The 12,223-nt window shown below is 39.8% G+C and overlaps 1 protein-coding gene across 7 annotated transcripts in view; it reads left to right on the top strand.

Annotated features, from left to right (window-relative positions):
* Positions 1-12,223, top strand: part of kif13a (kinesin family member 13A) — a 104,081-nt gene that overhangs the window by 75,155 nt on the left and 16,703 nt on the right. For 4 of the 7 annotated variants that reach the window (XM_088601195.1, XM_088601197.1, XM_088601200.1 and 1 more), the window contains 8 exons: positions 512-655; positions 2,357-2,506; positions 5,011-5,175; positions 5,435-5,608; positions 7,209-7,360; positions 7,813-7,945; positions 8,362-8,508; positions 9,978-10,010. In XM_088601195.1, the coding sequence (XP_088457321.1) occupies positions 512-655; positions 2,357-2,506; positions 5,011-5,175; positions 5,435-5,608; positions 7,209-7,360; positions 7,813-7,945; positions 8,362-8,508; positions 9,978-10,010 (1,098 nt within the window). The remainder of the gene's footprint in view (positions 1-511; positions 656-2,356; positions 2,507-5,010; positions 5,176-5,434; positions 5,609-7,208; positions 7,361-7,812; positions 7,946-8,361; positions 8,509-9,977; positions 10,011-12,223) is intronic. The other 3 variants (XM_088601196.1, XM_088601198.1, XM_088601201.1) reach the window with 1 other exon arrangement.

Here is a 12,223-nt window from a genome sequence, read left to right as displayed (position 1 = left end):
GACTCCTACAGAAAGCAAAAGAGAAATTTCAATGGATTGAATTTTTTTCCTGGCTTTTCAGTGCACAGTTACAGAACATAAAAAGGTTACAATCTTGTCCCATCTTGCACTATGATTTCTAATACTCATTGGCTTCTACGTGGATTTTGTAAAAGGTGCAGGGGGCAGCTACAGTATGTCAGCATGCAATAGCTGAAAAAGGGAAGCGTAGAACCAAGGAAAAAACATTTCAGCTGATGTGCCTCTTCAAGTTTTTCATCTTCATATCTGAAGAGGGTCAACTCAACAGATGAAACATTCTTTTCTTTCTTTATACTTTACAGCTAACAAAAGTAACCTTTCCTTTTTTTGAAAAAAGGTTTATTGGGGCCACAATACTTCAGCCCACGGGACGCATACATTGTTTCAGATGATCCCTTAAAAAATGGCACAGTGAGGGATTTAAGGAGGCAAATCATTTCTGTGTGTTTTAATCAGGTCCCTCTTCCTTCCCTGCTCCTCTCTTTCACAGCGAGGAGCGATTGTGAGTGAGCCGGCTATCCAGGTGCGCAGGAAGGGGCGAGGCACTCAAGTGTGGACCATTGAGAAGCTGGAGAACAAGCTGGTGGACATGAGGGACCAGTACCGAGACTGGAAGGAGAAAGCGGAGGAGATAGTAAGTGCATATGGGCCTGCTCCCTCCCTCACAGCCTTCCCTCATTCCACAGGCAAGACCATGGCCTTCGGTATTAGAGCATTTCCTCACCTCTCAGTCGGCTGATGAGACGAACACTAGGCAGGGTGGTAATGGTTTAGGGCAGTGGTTCTCAAACTGTGGTACGCGTACCGGCAGTGGTACGTGGAGTGCCGCCAAGTGGTACGCCAAATGACCCTGGAACTGTGTCATGTGCGCTGAAAAATCGGGACGGGTTTTCATATTTTGTATTTTAATACATGTCGAATACGCAGCCTACGTACTACGATACAGTGCGCGCTAATACTTCAGTGGACACGAGATACTCTGTAATTCTATACCACTCTATAGGAATGCGTGCTACGGATGCAAGTGACCAATTGTATTTAAAAAAAGCTACTGTATCTCCAGCAAATAGGGAGAAAGGAGAATGTGCGTGATTTTGGAACTATGCCAACGTTCTAAACACAGGAATGCATAGAAATACGTGGTACGAACACAGGTAATCTTGTGAGCACACGAAAGCGTGATAACAGAAAAATATTTAAGAACTGTTCTAATTTGACAAAAATACACAGAGCGTCTCTGTGTTTCGCTCCCATGCGCATGAAATAAAAACTTTAAATAAATACGGAAATAAAAACGGAAACGCGGAAAAATGCAAGCTTGCGTATTGCTAAAGCAGGTAAGCTACACTATTTTTGAAGAACCTTATTTACCGTTGGCAGAAGAGCTGACACGTATTATGTGTAGAGAAAAAGCTGCTAAACAGCTCGACCTGCTGCCCCCCTCCCCCTGAAAGACACAGTCATTCATAGAATTATTGAAATGAAGGATTATATCAAAAGTACACTGATAGAGCGCGTTAAGATGAGCAGATGTTTTTCACTGCAATTAGATGAGTCTGTAGTCGATTTGGCCAATTTGCTCGTTTACGTTAGATACGAGTTTGAGGGCATGTCCCATAAGGACTTTCTGTTCTGTAAACCGCTACCAACAGGAACTACAGGAGAGCACATATTTCAGCTTCTGAATGAATTTATCGAAGAGAATGGCCTCGACTGGATAAAATGCGTCTGAGTTTGTACAGACGGTGCTAGAGCAATGACAAGCCGACATAACGGTGTAGTTGCACGAATTAGAGAGGTTGCTCCAGAAATTAATGTACGCATTACAACATCCACCGCGAGACCTTTGCCGTCAAGAAAATGCCTGACGATTTAATATCTGTTAGACTCGGTTGTGAATTGTATCAAGGCTCGAAAAATTAATTCACATCTGCTTTGCTCAACTAAACAGGCTCACCCCTCTCACTGAAATGGTGCTTTTTTATTAGTTGTTGTTAATGTTTTTTTTTTCTGTAAAACACTTTGAGAAGCCACCTTTAAAGGCGCTATATCAAATAAAGTTTATTATTATAATATTTATTATATGTATGTGTGAGTGTGTGTGCACGCGCGCTCATGTTGGTCATTGAGAGTTTCTGGGGTTCCTATGAGATCATGACTTGTAGGTGGTACTTGGATGCTTTGGTTGGATTAGGGGTGGTACTTGGTCCAAAAAGTTTGAGAACCACTGGTTTAGGGAAATAGCGTTAGGAAAGTTGACGCAACCTTTTTGAAAACCTTTGTAACTGAATTGCGTACGTAACATTCAAAAATGAACTTCTCTTTTTTCTCATAGAGCAGCAAGCAGAACAACAAACGGGGAGACCCCTTCTACGAGGCCCAAGAAAACCACAACCTCATTGGAGTTGCCAATGTATTCTTGGAGTGTCTTTTCCATGATGTCAAGCTGCAATACGCAGTTCCTATTATCAGTCAGCAGGGGGAGGTAAGGAAGACAAAACGCAGCCGATTAAAGCACCACGTTCTTAAGGTACAGTGATGCAGGTTTGAGGCCATTAGTGTTGCTGCCTCACTGTTCCTGGGCCTTAGGTTTGCTTCTGAACTGGGGCACCTTCCATGTGGAGTCTGCATGTTCCCCTGTGCTCCTCCTCCTTCTAAAGAAACGTTGTCAATGTTAACAGGTCTCTCTAAACTATTCTTGAGGGCTTGTGTGCATATGCCCTGCAGTGGATTTCAATGGAGTGAAACAAACACTTTAACAACACATAAGATAGTGTAAGACAGGAATCTCCTGGGGACATTAAATTGTTATAGTTGCAATTTCATAAAGTGGAAGTTTGTATTGTTAAGTATTTAACCAAGTGATATATATAATTTCTAATATATAATAATACTAGAAAACGATGCAGACCCAGGCTGGGAATTGCTTGTATTGCTGTATTTTACCATGTGAGTGGATGATAATCCATCTCATTAGTGTATCCCACACATTTGAACTTACTGGTGATGTTTTCTGTTTCTTTTACATCTTCATCGTCATAGTTCTGAGATCCTGATTAGCAGGTAATTGGGGACACATTGAGTGATGAGTATAAATAGCTGGAAGCTTTTGTGTGAAATTGATGCTCTGAAGCAGGTCATCTTTGACTCTTTTTTGTTTTTGTTATGCGAAACGCAATCTAACGGTTCTTATTTTTCACATTTTATACAATTGTACTATGTACCTGTAGAAAACACAGTGCATGTAATTTGTATTTCGTTTTTCTTCATTTATGTGAAAAGTTTTAATTTTTGTACTACTGTTTCTACTTCATCCACTTCCCAAAGTTGAGTAAGAAAGTGTTTTTCGTGGAACTTTCAAAATGGTCATTTTTAATGCGAATGTGTGCAGAGGTCCCAGGGGAGATAGCAACAGAAAAATGGTGGAAACTATGAAGAAAGCAGAAGCTGGGAGTGTTTATTCAATCCCCACTTTCTAATGCGCATAATAGAACTAGCCTCCTTAATTGGAAAGCTCCAAAAGGGTAGGATAAGAATTGAAAGTAGGAGGCACTGTGTGTCTGAAAGACGTTCTTTATGCAACCTCTACAGAGGAGGATGTGAAGGGTACAAATGGTACTGGCTTTGTCTGGGCAGCGCTGTGTAGTGAGCCTGTTCAGCGCCATCAGTATGAGCTCACTGTTTGGAAGCAGGATTGCTGAACATTTGCAAGTGACTGGCACATGCTCCAAATGCTGGGCTTGCATAACCTCATTTCGCCACTGTAACCTTCTCTGACCTGGCTGAGAATTTTCCCAGATTTTCTAACCAAGAAACCATCTGTATTTCAGTTATGAAACTGGAACAGAGGGATATATTGATGCCTAACCTCAGCAGTGGTGCAGTGCAAGGCAGGGGACTCGAGCCAAATTTGATTAGTTTTCTCCTGGCTGTTTGCAGTCCTTTGTACTCTGTAAACCTTTGCAAAGCTGATGTGCTGTAATGAAGAAATTCACAGACTGAAATAATACATCAGTTTTTAAATATTTGTGAGTCAGATGCAGGGGATGCAGTTGTCTTTTTGCATAGCTGTTTGTGTTAAAGACAGGTGATTAAAGCAGTGATATATCGCTACAGGTGGAGCTGACTATAAAATATAATATTGTTACAAATAGTGGCTACGAAATGGAGAAACATCGAGAAATGACTGAGTGGATTAATCATTAAAAAATCAGAACCTCCAAGTTGTAAACCAAGCATATACTTTACCTGAGCGAATTTTATTAGAGGCACCTGGGTTTTTTGTACTCTGGCACAGCTTTGGTGAAAGGAGTAATAATTCAGATGCACTGGGTTAAACAAATATTTATAAATAAAGACGATACACATGCGGAACAACACTGCCCCCAAAAAACCCCAGACTGCTACCAAGTATTCAACTCTTATATCACCACTACAAAGGCCAAAAGAAGAGAAAGCTGCCTTCTAAACTGAACAGAATACAACCTACAGTTAAATGTCTGTTTCTGTAAACCTGGATGCTACAAAATGAATGGGAACCTATCTTCCTATTCTAAAAAATGCATTCACTAACCAGGAGAGGCCTTTTTTAACCAAGCTCTCTTAACAAGGTTCAAACACTTAACTCTAATCTGGTCTTTATGGATGATGTAGACAAGGAGCTCTCGTCTGGCACACGCTTTATTTTGTGTCTCCTTTCTGTGTTTCTGTCTCTTGTTGTGTCTCCCTTTCTGTACCTGTCTGTTTTATGCTGTGAACTTCATTAAGGTAAATCAAGGTAAACTTTAAGATTTACGATTGCTTTGATCACTAAATCTTGGACCCCTGCATCTCAGCAACTCCTTGCTTTGAAGCTCCTGAGAACTGGAAATGTTGATACAGCCAGGTGTTATCTAGATTCTAAAAGACACTTCAATATTTACAATTGCTGTAGCAATATAATACAGAGCAGAGTGCTACTGTATATTAATTCATGAATGTGCTGTTCAGGTAGCAGGCAGGTTACACGTGGAGCTGATGCGGGTGAGCGGGGCTGTTCCCGAGAGGCTTGTCGGGGGAGACGACTCTTCCGAGAACTCTAGCGAGAGTGGGAGCTACGAAATTATGGACAATCATGGAGAAATTGTCCACATGGCCAAGAAACTCACATGCAGGGTAGGAAGGCAGTATAATCTTATCTGTCAGTTTTCCTACAGCTTTAAATAATCTTTGTAATAATAATAATAATAATAATAATAATTACAGACTAAATACAGAAGATAAAATTAGCTATGATGTGTAAATGTGAATTTGGAAAAAAAAAATTCAAACCGTCCTCATTGATTGTAAATACAGTAGTACTTTTCCTAAGTTACATTTTGCATTTTTTATCTGAATATAGACCTCTGTTTCACATCTTTCTCATTTCTTGCAGGTAAAGATCAAAGAAGCCACAGGTCTGCCGCTGAACCTGTCCAACTTCGTGTTCTGTCAGTACACCTTCTGGGACCAGTCTGAGCCCACAGTGGCCCCTCCAATGGTGAACCCTGACAAGCCCTCTCCTAAAAACAAAGACGTTCAGTTCACTGTGAAATTCGAACACTGCAAGGTAAAAAGACAGTACTTCTAGCCCTTGAATATTGAATCCTTTCATCCAACTGTGCTGTATTCTGTTAGGGGGATCAGGAGTTTTTTGGTTAATTGTTTTAGTTTGGAATACAGTGTAATTCCCTTCCCCCTTTTCCCCCAGTTCTAGATCACAGCTGCATGATTGCAACTCCTGTTCATACCCTCAATGCATCATGCTAGAGCATGAGAACGATTATTTATAAAGGATTATTTTTATCTAATAGGTCCAACAGACAAAGCCCTCTACGCATTTTTTACATAATTTTGCCTATAATCCTGTTAATGCAAAGTCTAGGAATGCATTGCATGCCGCAGAGCATAACTTTTAAACTGTTTTTGTCTGACATAATTAGGGCTTCTGCTTCTTTGTGTTTATTTTTGGAAAACCCAAGTTAATATATGTAGTTTTTTGGGGGACTTTTGCTTTAGCTTTTAATAAACATCATTTAAATAATAGCTATTGTTTAATAGTTTCTAAAAGTCTGCTCCTCTTCTGTTTGTTTCTGATGGCCAGGTTTTCTAGTTTCTAGTTGTTCTTGGCATAAATCATGCACCTTTTTACAATGTGCTTCCCGTACAAAAGTATAAATAACACTTTTTATACAAGTACATAACCATTAAATGCTCTTCTTTTCTGCATACTAGATCCCAAGTGCTATATAGTCTAATTGGGTATAATCTCAATTAACTGTTCAAGGTGTTTAGGGTTTATATACAGATTAGACTGCAATTGTTCATTAACTGTAGCTGAATTAGGAGGTACAATTATGACAGTTATCAGCATGTGGACACTCAAATTACCGCAGTTACCATTTTAAAACCCATCATGCGAGCATTAATCTGTCCAGCCTCTGTTAGGGTGGGTTTATTTAAGAAACTCAAAGTATTAATACAGACTTTTTGGATCGTGGTGTCTGAGTTAATCAACTGAAACTGAAAACCAAAAGAATTGTAGACACAATTGAGTTGACTACAGTACACTACTGTATTTGTTTTAGAAATAAATGATGTTACATATAAACTAACTTCTACTGAGCACAAACAGTAATTTAAAACATTAAAGGTAAAACAGTCATACTTTTTGTAAGATTAGGGACAGATTATAATTCACAGATTTTATTAAATGTTTAACAGGTTTTCAATTTTAACTTATAAACCGCAGGCATCTGAGGACTGTTATAATCCCGACTTTTAAGAACATCTAAAGCATTGTAGCTTTTAATTGTCGACAATTTTTACTGACCAGGAAACCGAAATGAACCAAGAACAATTTTGGTGACTAAGTGTTGTTAAGGAGATAGTATTATGGTTTTGTTTGTGGCCCATTCTGAAAAAAATGGTTGAAAACAGTGGTGCACCTAAACAAACTACAGCGCAGTGCTGTGATATTTCCTCTTCAGTCATGTTGCCACACACTGTCATGTCACCCATTCCAAACTGAGAGCTACAGTAGTTTAATAGCTCTCCTAAAGCAACGCAACAAAGGTTATCAAGCCACTCAAACCTGGAACAGGTGGCGTGTTCGGATCGGGCTTTGGTCTTGGGTGCTGAAACAGCCTGCTTCCTCTTCTCTCCTGAAGGACTATGTGGTTCACGTGACAGAAGAGTTCCTGGAGTTCATGTCAGAGGGGGCTCTCGCCATCGAGGTGTGGGGTCACCGATGTGCCGGGAACGGCAGGTCTCTTTGGGAGCTGGACGCCATGCAGGCCAAAACACGTACTCTCAGAGACAGGTACCAGCCTCCTGACGCTTTGCATTTTAGGAACATAAGAACAGTTACAAAAACAGAGAAGGCCACTTGGCCCATCTGGCCAGTTTGGTATTTAGGATTCAATTGACCCAAGAATCTCAACCAGGTATTTCTTGAAAGAAGCCATGGTGTCAGTTTTAACAACATGGCAAGGTAACTTCAAAACTCCCACAACACTTTACGTTAAGAAATGTCACCTGTGCTAAGTAGCTGCTCTATAAATCATTCACTTGTGCCCTCTGGTGTCTGTTTCGCTGTTCATTCTAAAAAAGGCCACTGGGTTGACCTGGATGTTTTGTCTTTTTTTTGTTTTGAAAAATGATCATATACATCACGGAGCCCTATTAGAAGTTGTGCAACACTGGAACTCTCATCTGGTATACCCACATTTCTTCATGTATAAACCCACTCCCTGTTCCTCTCCCCCTCTCCAGATGGAGCGAGGTGTCCCGGAGGATTGAGATGTGGGTGTCCATCCAGGAGCTCAATGAGCTGGGGGAGTACACCGCTGTGGAGCTGCACCAGGCCAAAGACGTCAACACAGGGGGCATCTTTCAGCTCCGCCAGGTAAACACACTGATGTCTCTGCGCCGACGTTTTTTTAATTTTTAAATTTTCAAACTTTCGTGGCAGGCTTCTGGATAATTTTCAGAAGTTGTGCCCGTGCGATGGAATGAGCTTATGTTTTGAAACCCGGGATTCTTTAGTCAAGATGTCTAACTGCCGTTTTAAGCTCAGGATATTTTGGTGGGGGTTAGGGTCGAAGGTCCAAGTGAAAATTTATTCAGTATTGAACTTCACAGCTTAATTGCACCTCTTGAACTGTTCATGCCGTAACATGTTGCTTCATGGCGGAGAATCAGAATTCTTCTCAACCTACTGGTTTTCTTTCTGTGTTGTGAGTTGAGGTCAGGGGGTATGTACTGTGTTTCCAGGGGGGGGTTGTGTGTGGGCATTTATGCACCACTTCATCCTGCTGTCAGGGTCACTCTCGGAGGCTCCAGGTGGCGGTGAAGCCGGTGCAGCAGTCCGGGACTTTACCCCTCATTGTGGAGGCCATCTTGTCCGTGTCCATCGGCTGTGTGTCCGCTCGCTCGGTCAAGCTGCAGCGTGCCTTGGACAGCTACCAGGTACAGTCGTGCTCGCTTCGGTTTGCCCTGGACACTTCACCCACAAGACTCAAGGCTTGCAGGCTTGATTAAAAATACTCTGCATCAGCAGAAACTCAAGGAACAGTCATGAGTCTACTTGAAAGACATTTAAATTGAAACTGAAGCCAAAAACCAGCAGAAATGCATTAACTGGGCAATAACATGATGTTTTGTGTAATAATGACATGGAGGCCATGAAAGCAAGGTGTGATATATGTCTTAGTACCATATTTCATTCATGCATACAGTATTAACACAATTTAAAGCCATGCATCATGGCATGATAATTTTGATGTGACTGACAAAAATCAAAGTCCTGTTCCATTGTCATTTACGTTACAATCCTTTATCAAGACAGATGACTGTATATGACTTCCTCTTGCTAATGAGAGAAGTAGCCACCTTTTTCATTATTCTTGTAGTTCATTGTGAGATGCTTTTATGCATTTTGTTTTTATTCTATTTTCTTATCTACTTATTTAACTTTTCTTTTTAATATGTTCAGTGTGGCATCATATTATTATAAAGAAGTGTATTTGCACGTATAAAGTCAGATTATCTGCTTGTCTGTAGAGAATGCTACTGTATATAGTGCTATATAAAAACGAAATATGTATTTAACAATACTTAAATGATAAATTAATATAACAGTATTTAAATGTATTTAAATATGTAGTTATAATATGCTATTTAGTTTGAAAAGGGGTTTTCTGCATTAATCAAAATAGCTATTCTATACTGATGCACAATAGAAATGCAACACTCAGATATAATGAATATGAACATTTTAAACATGTCACCATTCTGCTGCTGTGCAAGTTGACCTGGTATTGCTTACGCCATAGAGACGGCAGTCTCAAAACAATTACGTAGAAGGACAGGACCTTCCTGGGCCATTGTGGTGACCCAGGATGTGATCCGTCTATCCCAGTGCTGAATATTGCAGCAGATCATCTCAGTCTTCATGCTGCTTGTCTTCATGCTGATAACAGTCAGGCACTCTTATCTAACCAATCAACTTACTTTGCAACTTTTTTACTGTGCATCAGTATACCGTATGTTAGTAATAAGATACAGGTTACATCTTAAAATTGAATCAGACACTAAAACATCAAAAATAAATATGGCATTACCTTTATATTGGCAAAATAAATCATGCTTAGTAACAGAAAAGCTAGGACTTACAGTATTTCTGCAGACTGTGACATTTTGCAGCGCAAACTGCAGTTCATGTGAAATAAATCGACGAGATGTGTTCCTCTTTTGCTAAATAACGAAACTATTTGGAAAACAATAAAATCCTGAAAGAATTGCAAGAACTGTGATTCGTATCGGATGGATGTGTTACTTAGAACAATCTTCCTGGGATATTCTGTGTATCTGAGGATAATGGTGATGTTTCTCCTGCTGCATGCTGTGTGTTTACCGAGTTTATTTTCTTCTGCCAGAAGGAGGATGATGCTGATATGGATAGTTACCAGGTATAGTGCTAGCTGCTTCTGCTGATATGAATGCTGTGGAATGAAGCACACAGCTGCTAATGTCCAACCATTCATACAGAGGTGGAGCCAGGGGGTGGGCAGGAAGATATCATTTCTTGTGCTTTTATCAGTGAGGTCACAGGCACTGTTCATATGTATTCACCCCCAAGTCACTTACACTGAAAAAGTGTAAGCCCTTTTGGGTTACATTTACCTACTCTTTGCTCCGGAAAACACCATTCATTATGGTTTCTTCAGGACCATGGAGGATTTAACCAGACCTGAAGCTACAGAGCTGTATGTATGAGTAAAAATATAGCCAATCAAAGAGAAATAAGCATTACACATATCTTTGTAGCTTCAGATTTTTCCTTTAAAGCCCTAGATTTGGAAAATTGATGATTGCCTGTCTAAACCTTGGCAAACGACAATGTGATTTCAGTACCTTCCTACAGATTTCATGACCGTGTTCTCCATCTGTACCTAATAGGCTCTAAACCAAATCATGGTCATACTGTCGCATTGTGCTGATATAAAAGATCTTTAATATCATTAACCCCTTTTACTTTTTTTTGTCATTTAGTAGGGTCCACAGCATTTGTCTTCTTTTCATTTAAAGCTACTCGACCCATAATACAATTTGATTTTATAGCTTATTTTATAGTTATAAAATGTTATATTTTATAACTGGAGCAAAGGGGGTAACATCCTAAATTAAGTACATGCTTGAAGTTTGTTTATTGCATGATGGAGTATTAAAGTTGATCAAAGTTGTCACCACTGGGGATTACACAGCAAATAGCAAACAACATTTTATCAGGCACCAGACGCTGAAGCTGTTCAGCACTGCTGGTCAGTGTAGCAACCAGATGAAAAAGAAACTACTAAAGAGATTAGATTTAATCAGAAACTAGCCCTTTTTGTTTCTCAGACACTGGTGACTTCTGAGCAGCTTCTAGTTAAATTCTTATTCATTTTGCAGAACTTTTAATTCATTAATTGAATCTCCTAAATGTTAAATACTACATTTTATATTTATTTGTTTTAAATACACATTTTAATTTTAAAGGGACATAATTTGAAGGTCCATTTCTCTCTATGAGTTACTTGATCAAAACCACAGAAAACTGTTTAAAAGCACATGTTCAATCATATGACTATAAATCAAGGAACATAGTAAAACACATCTCATTCAGCGTCAGACTAAGAGAATCTTGCATAAACCCCAAACCAGGACCTTTCCCCGGCAAATAATTCTGACACCCAAAGTATCAATGTAGAAACATAGAAACAATTGTTTGTTTTTTGCAATTAAGTTCAGTTAGATAGTTCTGTACTTATAGAATAGCAGAGGGTTGCTAACGGATTGCACACATTTCCACGTAGATATTTGTAGACCACGTGCTGGCCAGTCAGGGAATTTCCCTGAAAGGAGACCGTCCTGGCTTTGCAACTCTGACACAGCTACCAAGCACTTAATGGCCACTGCAGATTCACCTACTAACTTCAGCAAGCTGAATGCTTTTTGCCGTCGTGCTAGCTTACGAACTACAAGAATAATGTCATTCACATTATGAAGCCTGGCTGCATGTCTCATTTGCATGGGGAGGTACTTGAAACTCTATGGGACTCTAATCTGAAATCTTAACAATGGCCCACAACCACAAGCACTTTTACAGAGAAATCAGTTCAGGTAAGCTGCTGGCCGGTGAACACATGATTACAGCTCTTCCTTGATGGGACTGGAAAAGTGCAGGTCATTGGATTTGTCTCCTGATGAGTCACTGTCTTAGCTGGAACTGAAAATCTGCAATAAACCTTGGAAAAAGTGAGCTTGAAGCATTACCTTTGTTGACGCAACAACCAGTTGAAACATGCAGTGATTCTTTGAAAGATTTACTAAACCAGGAACAAAGCCACTGATTAAAGAGCACTTTTCTGTGTTGTTTTAATGCCGTCCAGGGGAGGACTAAACAAACTATAGGAGGCTCTGTCTCAGATGCACTCTTTGTAAGCCTCTGTTAGTTCTTTTGTTTTGTTAAAAAATATTGTAAAACAATACGGTGATCTGGTACATGATACAATACTGAATAATGAAGACTCACACATCTCAAAATTTCTTTGACAACAGTAGAATGTGCTTCTAAGATGGAGATGAAATAAGCCCATCCCAGATCCATTTAAAATTGCACTGCAGTCCAAATTTGAATTAT

Source organism: Lepisosteus platostomus, chromosome 12, assembly GCF_059453375.1.
Source record: "Lepisosteus platostomus isolate fLepPlt1 chromosome 12, fLepPlt1.hap1, whole genome shotgun sequence".
Taxonomy (NCBI): domain Eukaryota; kingdom Metazoa; phylum Chordata; class Actinopteri; order Semionotiformes; family Lepisosteidae; genus Lepisosteus; species Lepisosteus platostomus.
The sequence above is the reverse complement of the archived record's forward strand: the minus strand, read 5'-3'. Positions and strand labels throughout refer to the sequence as shown.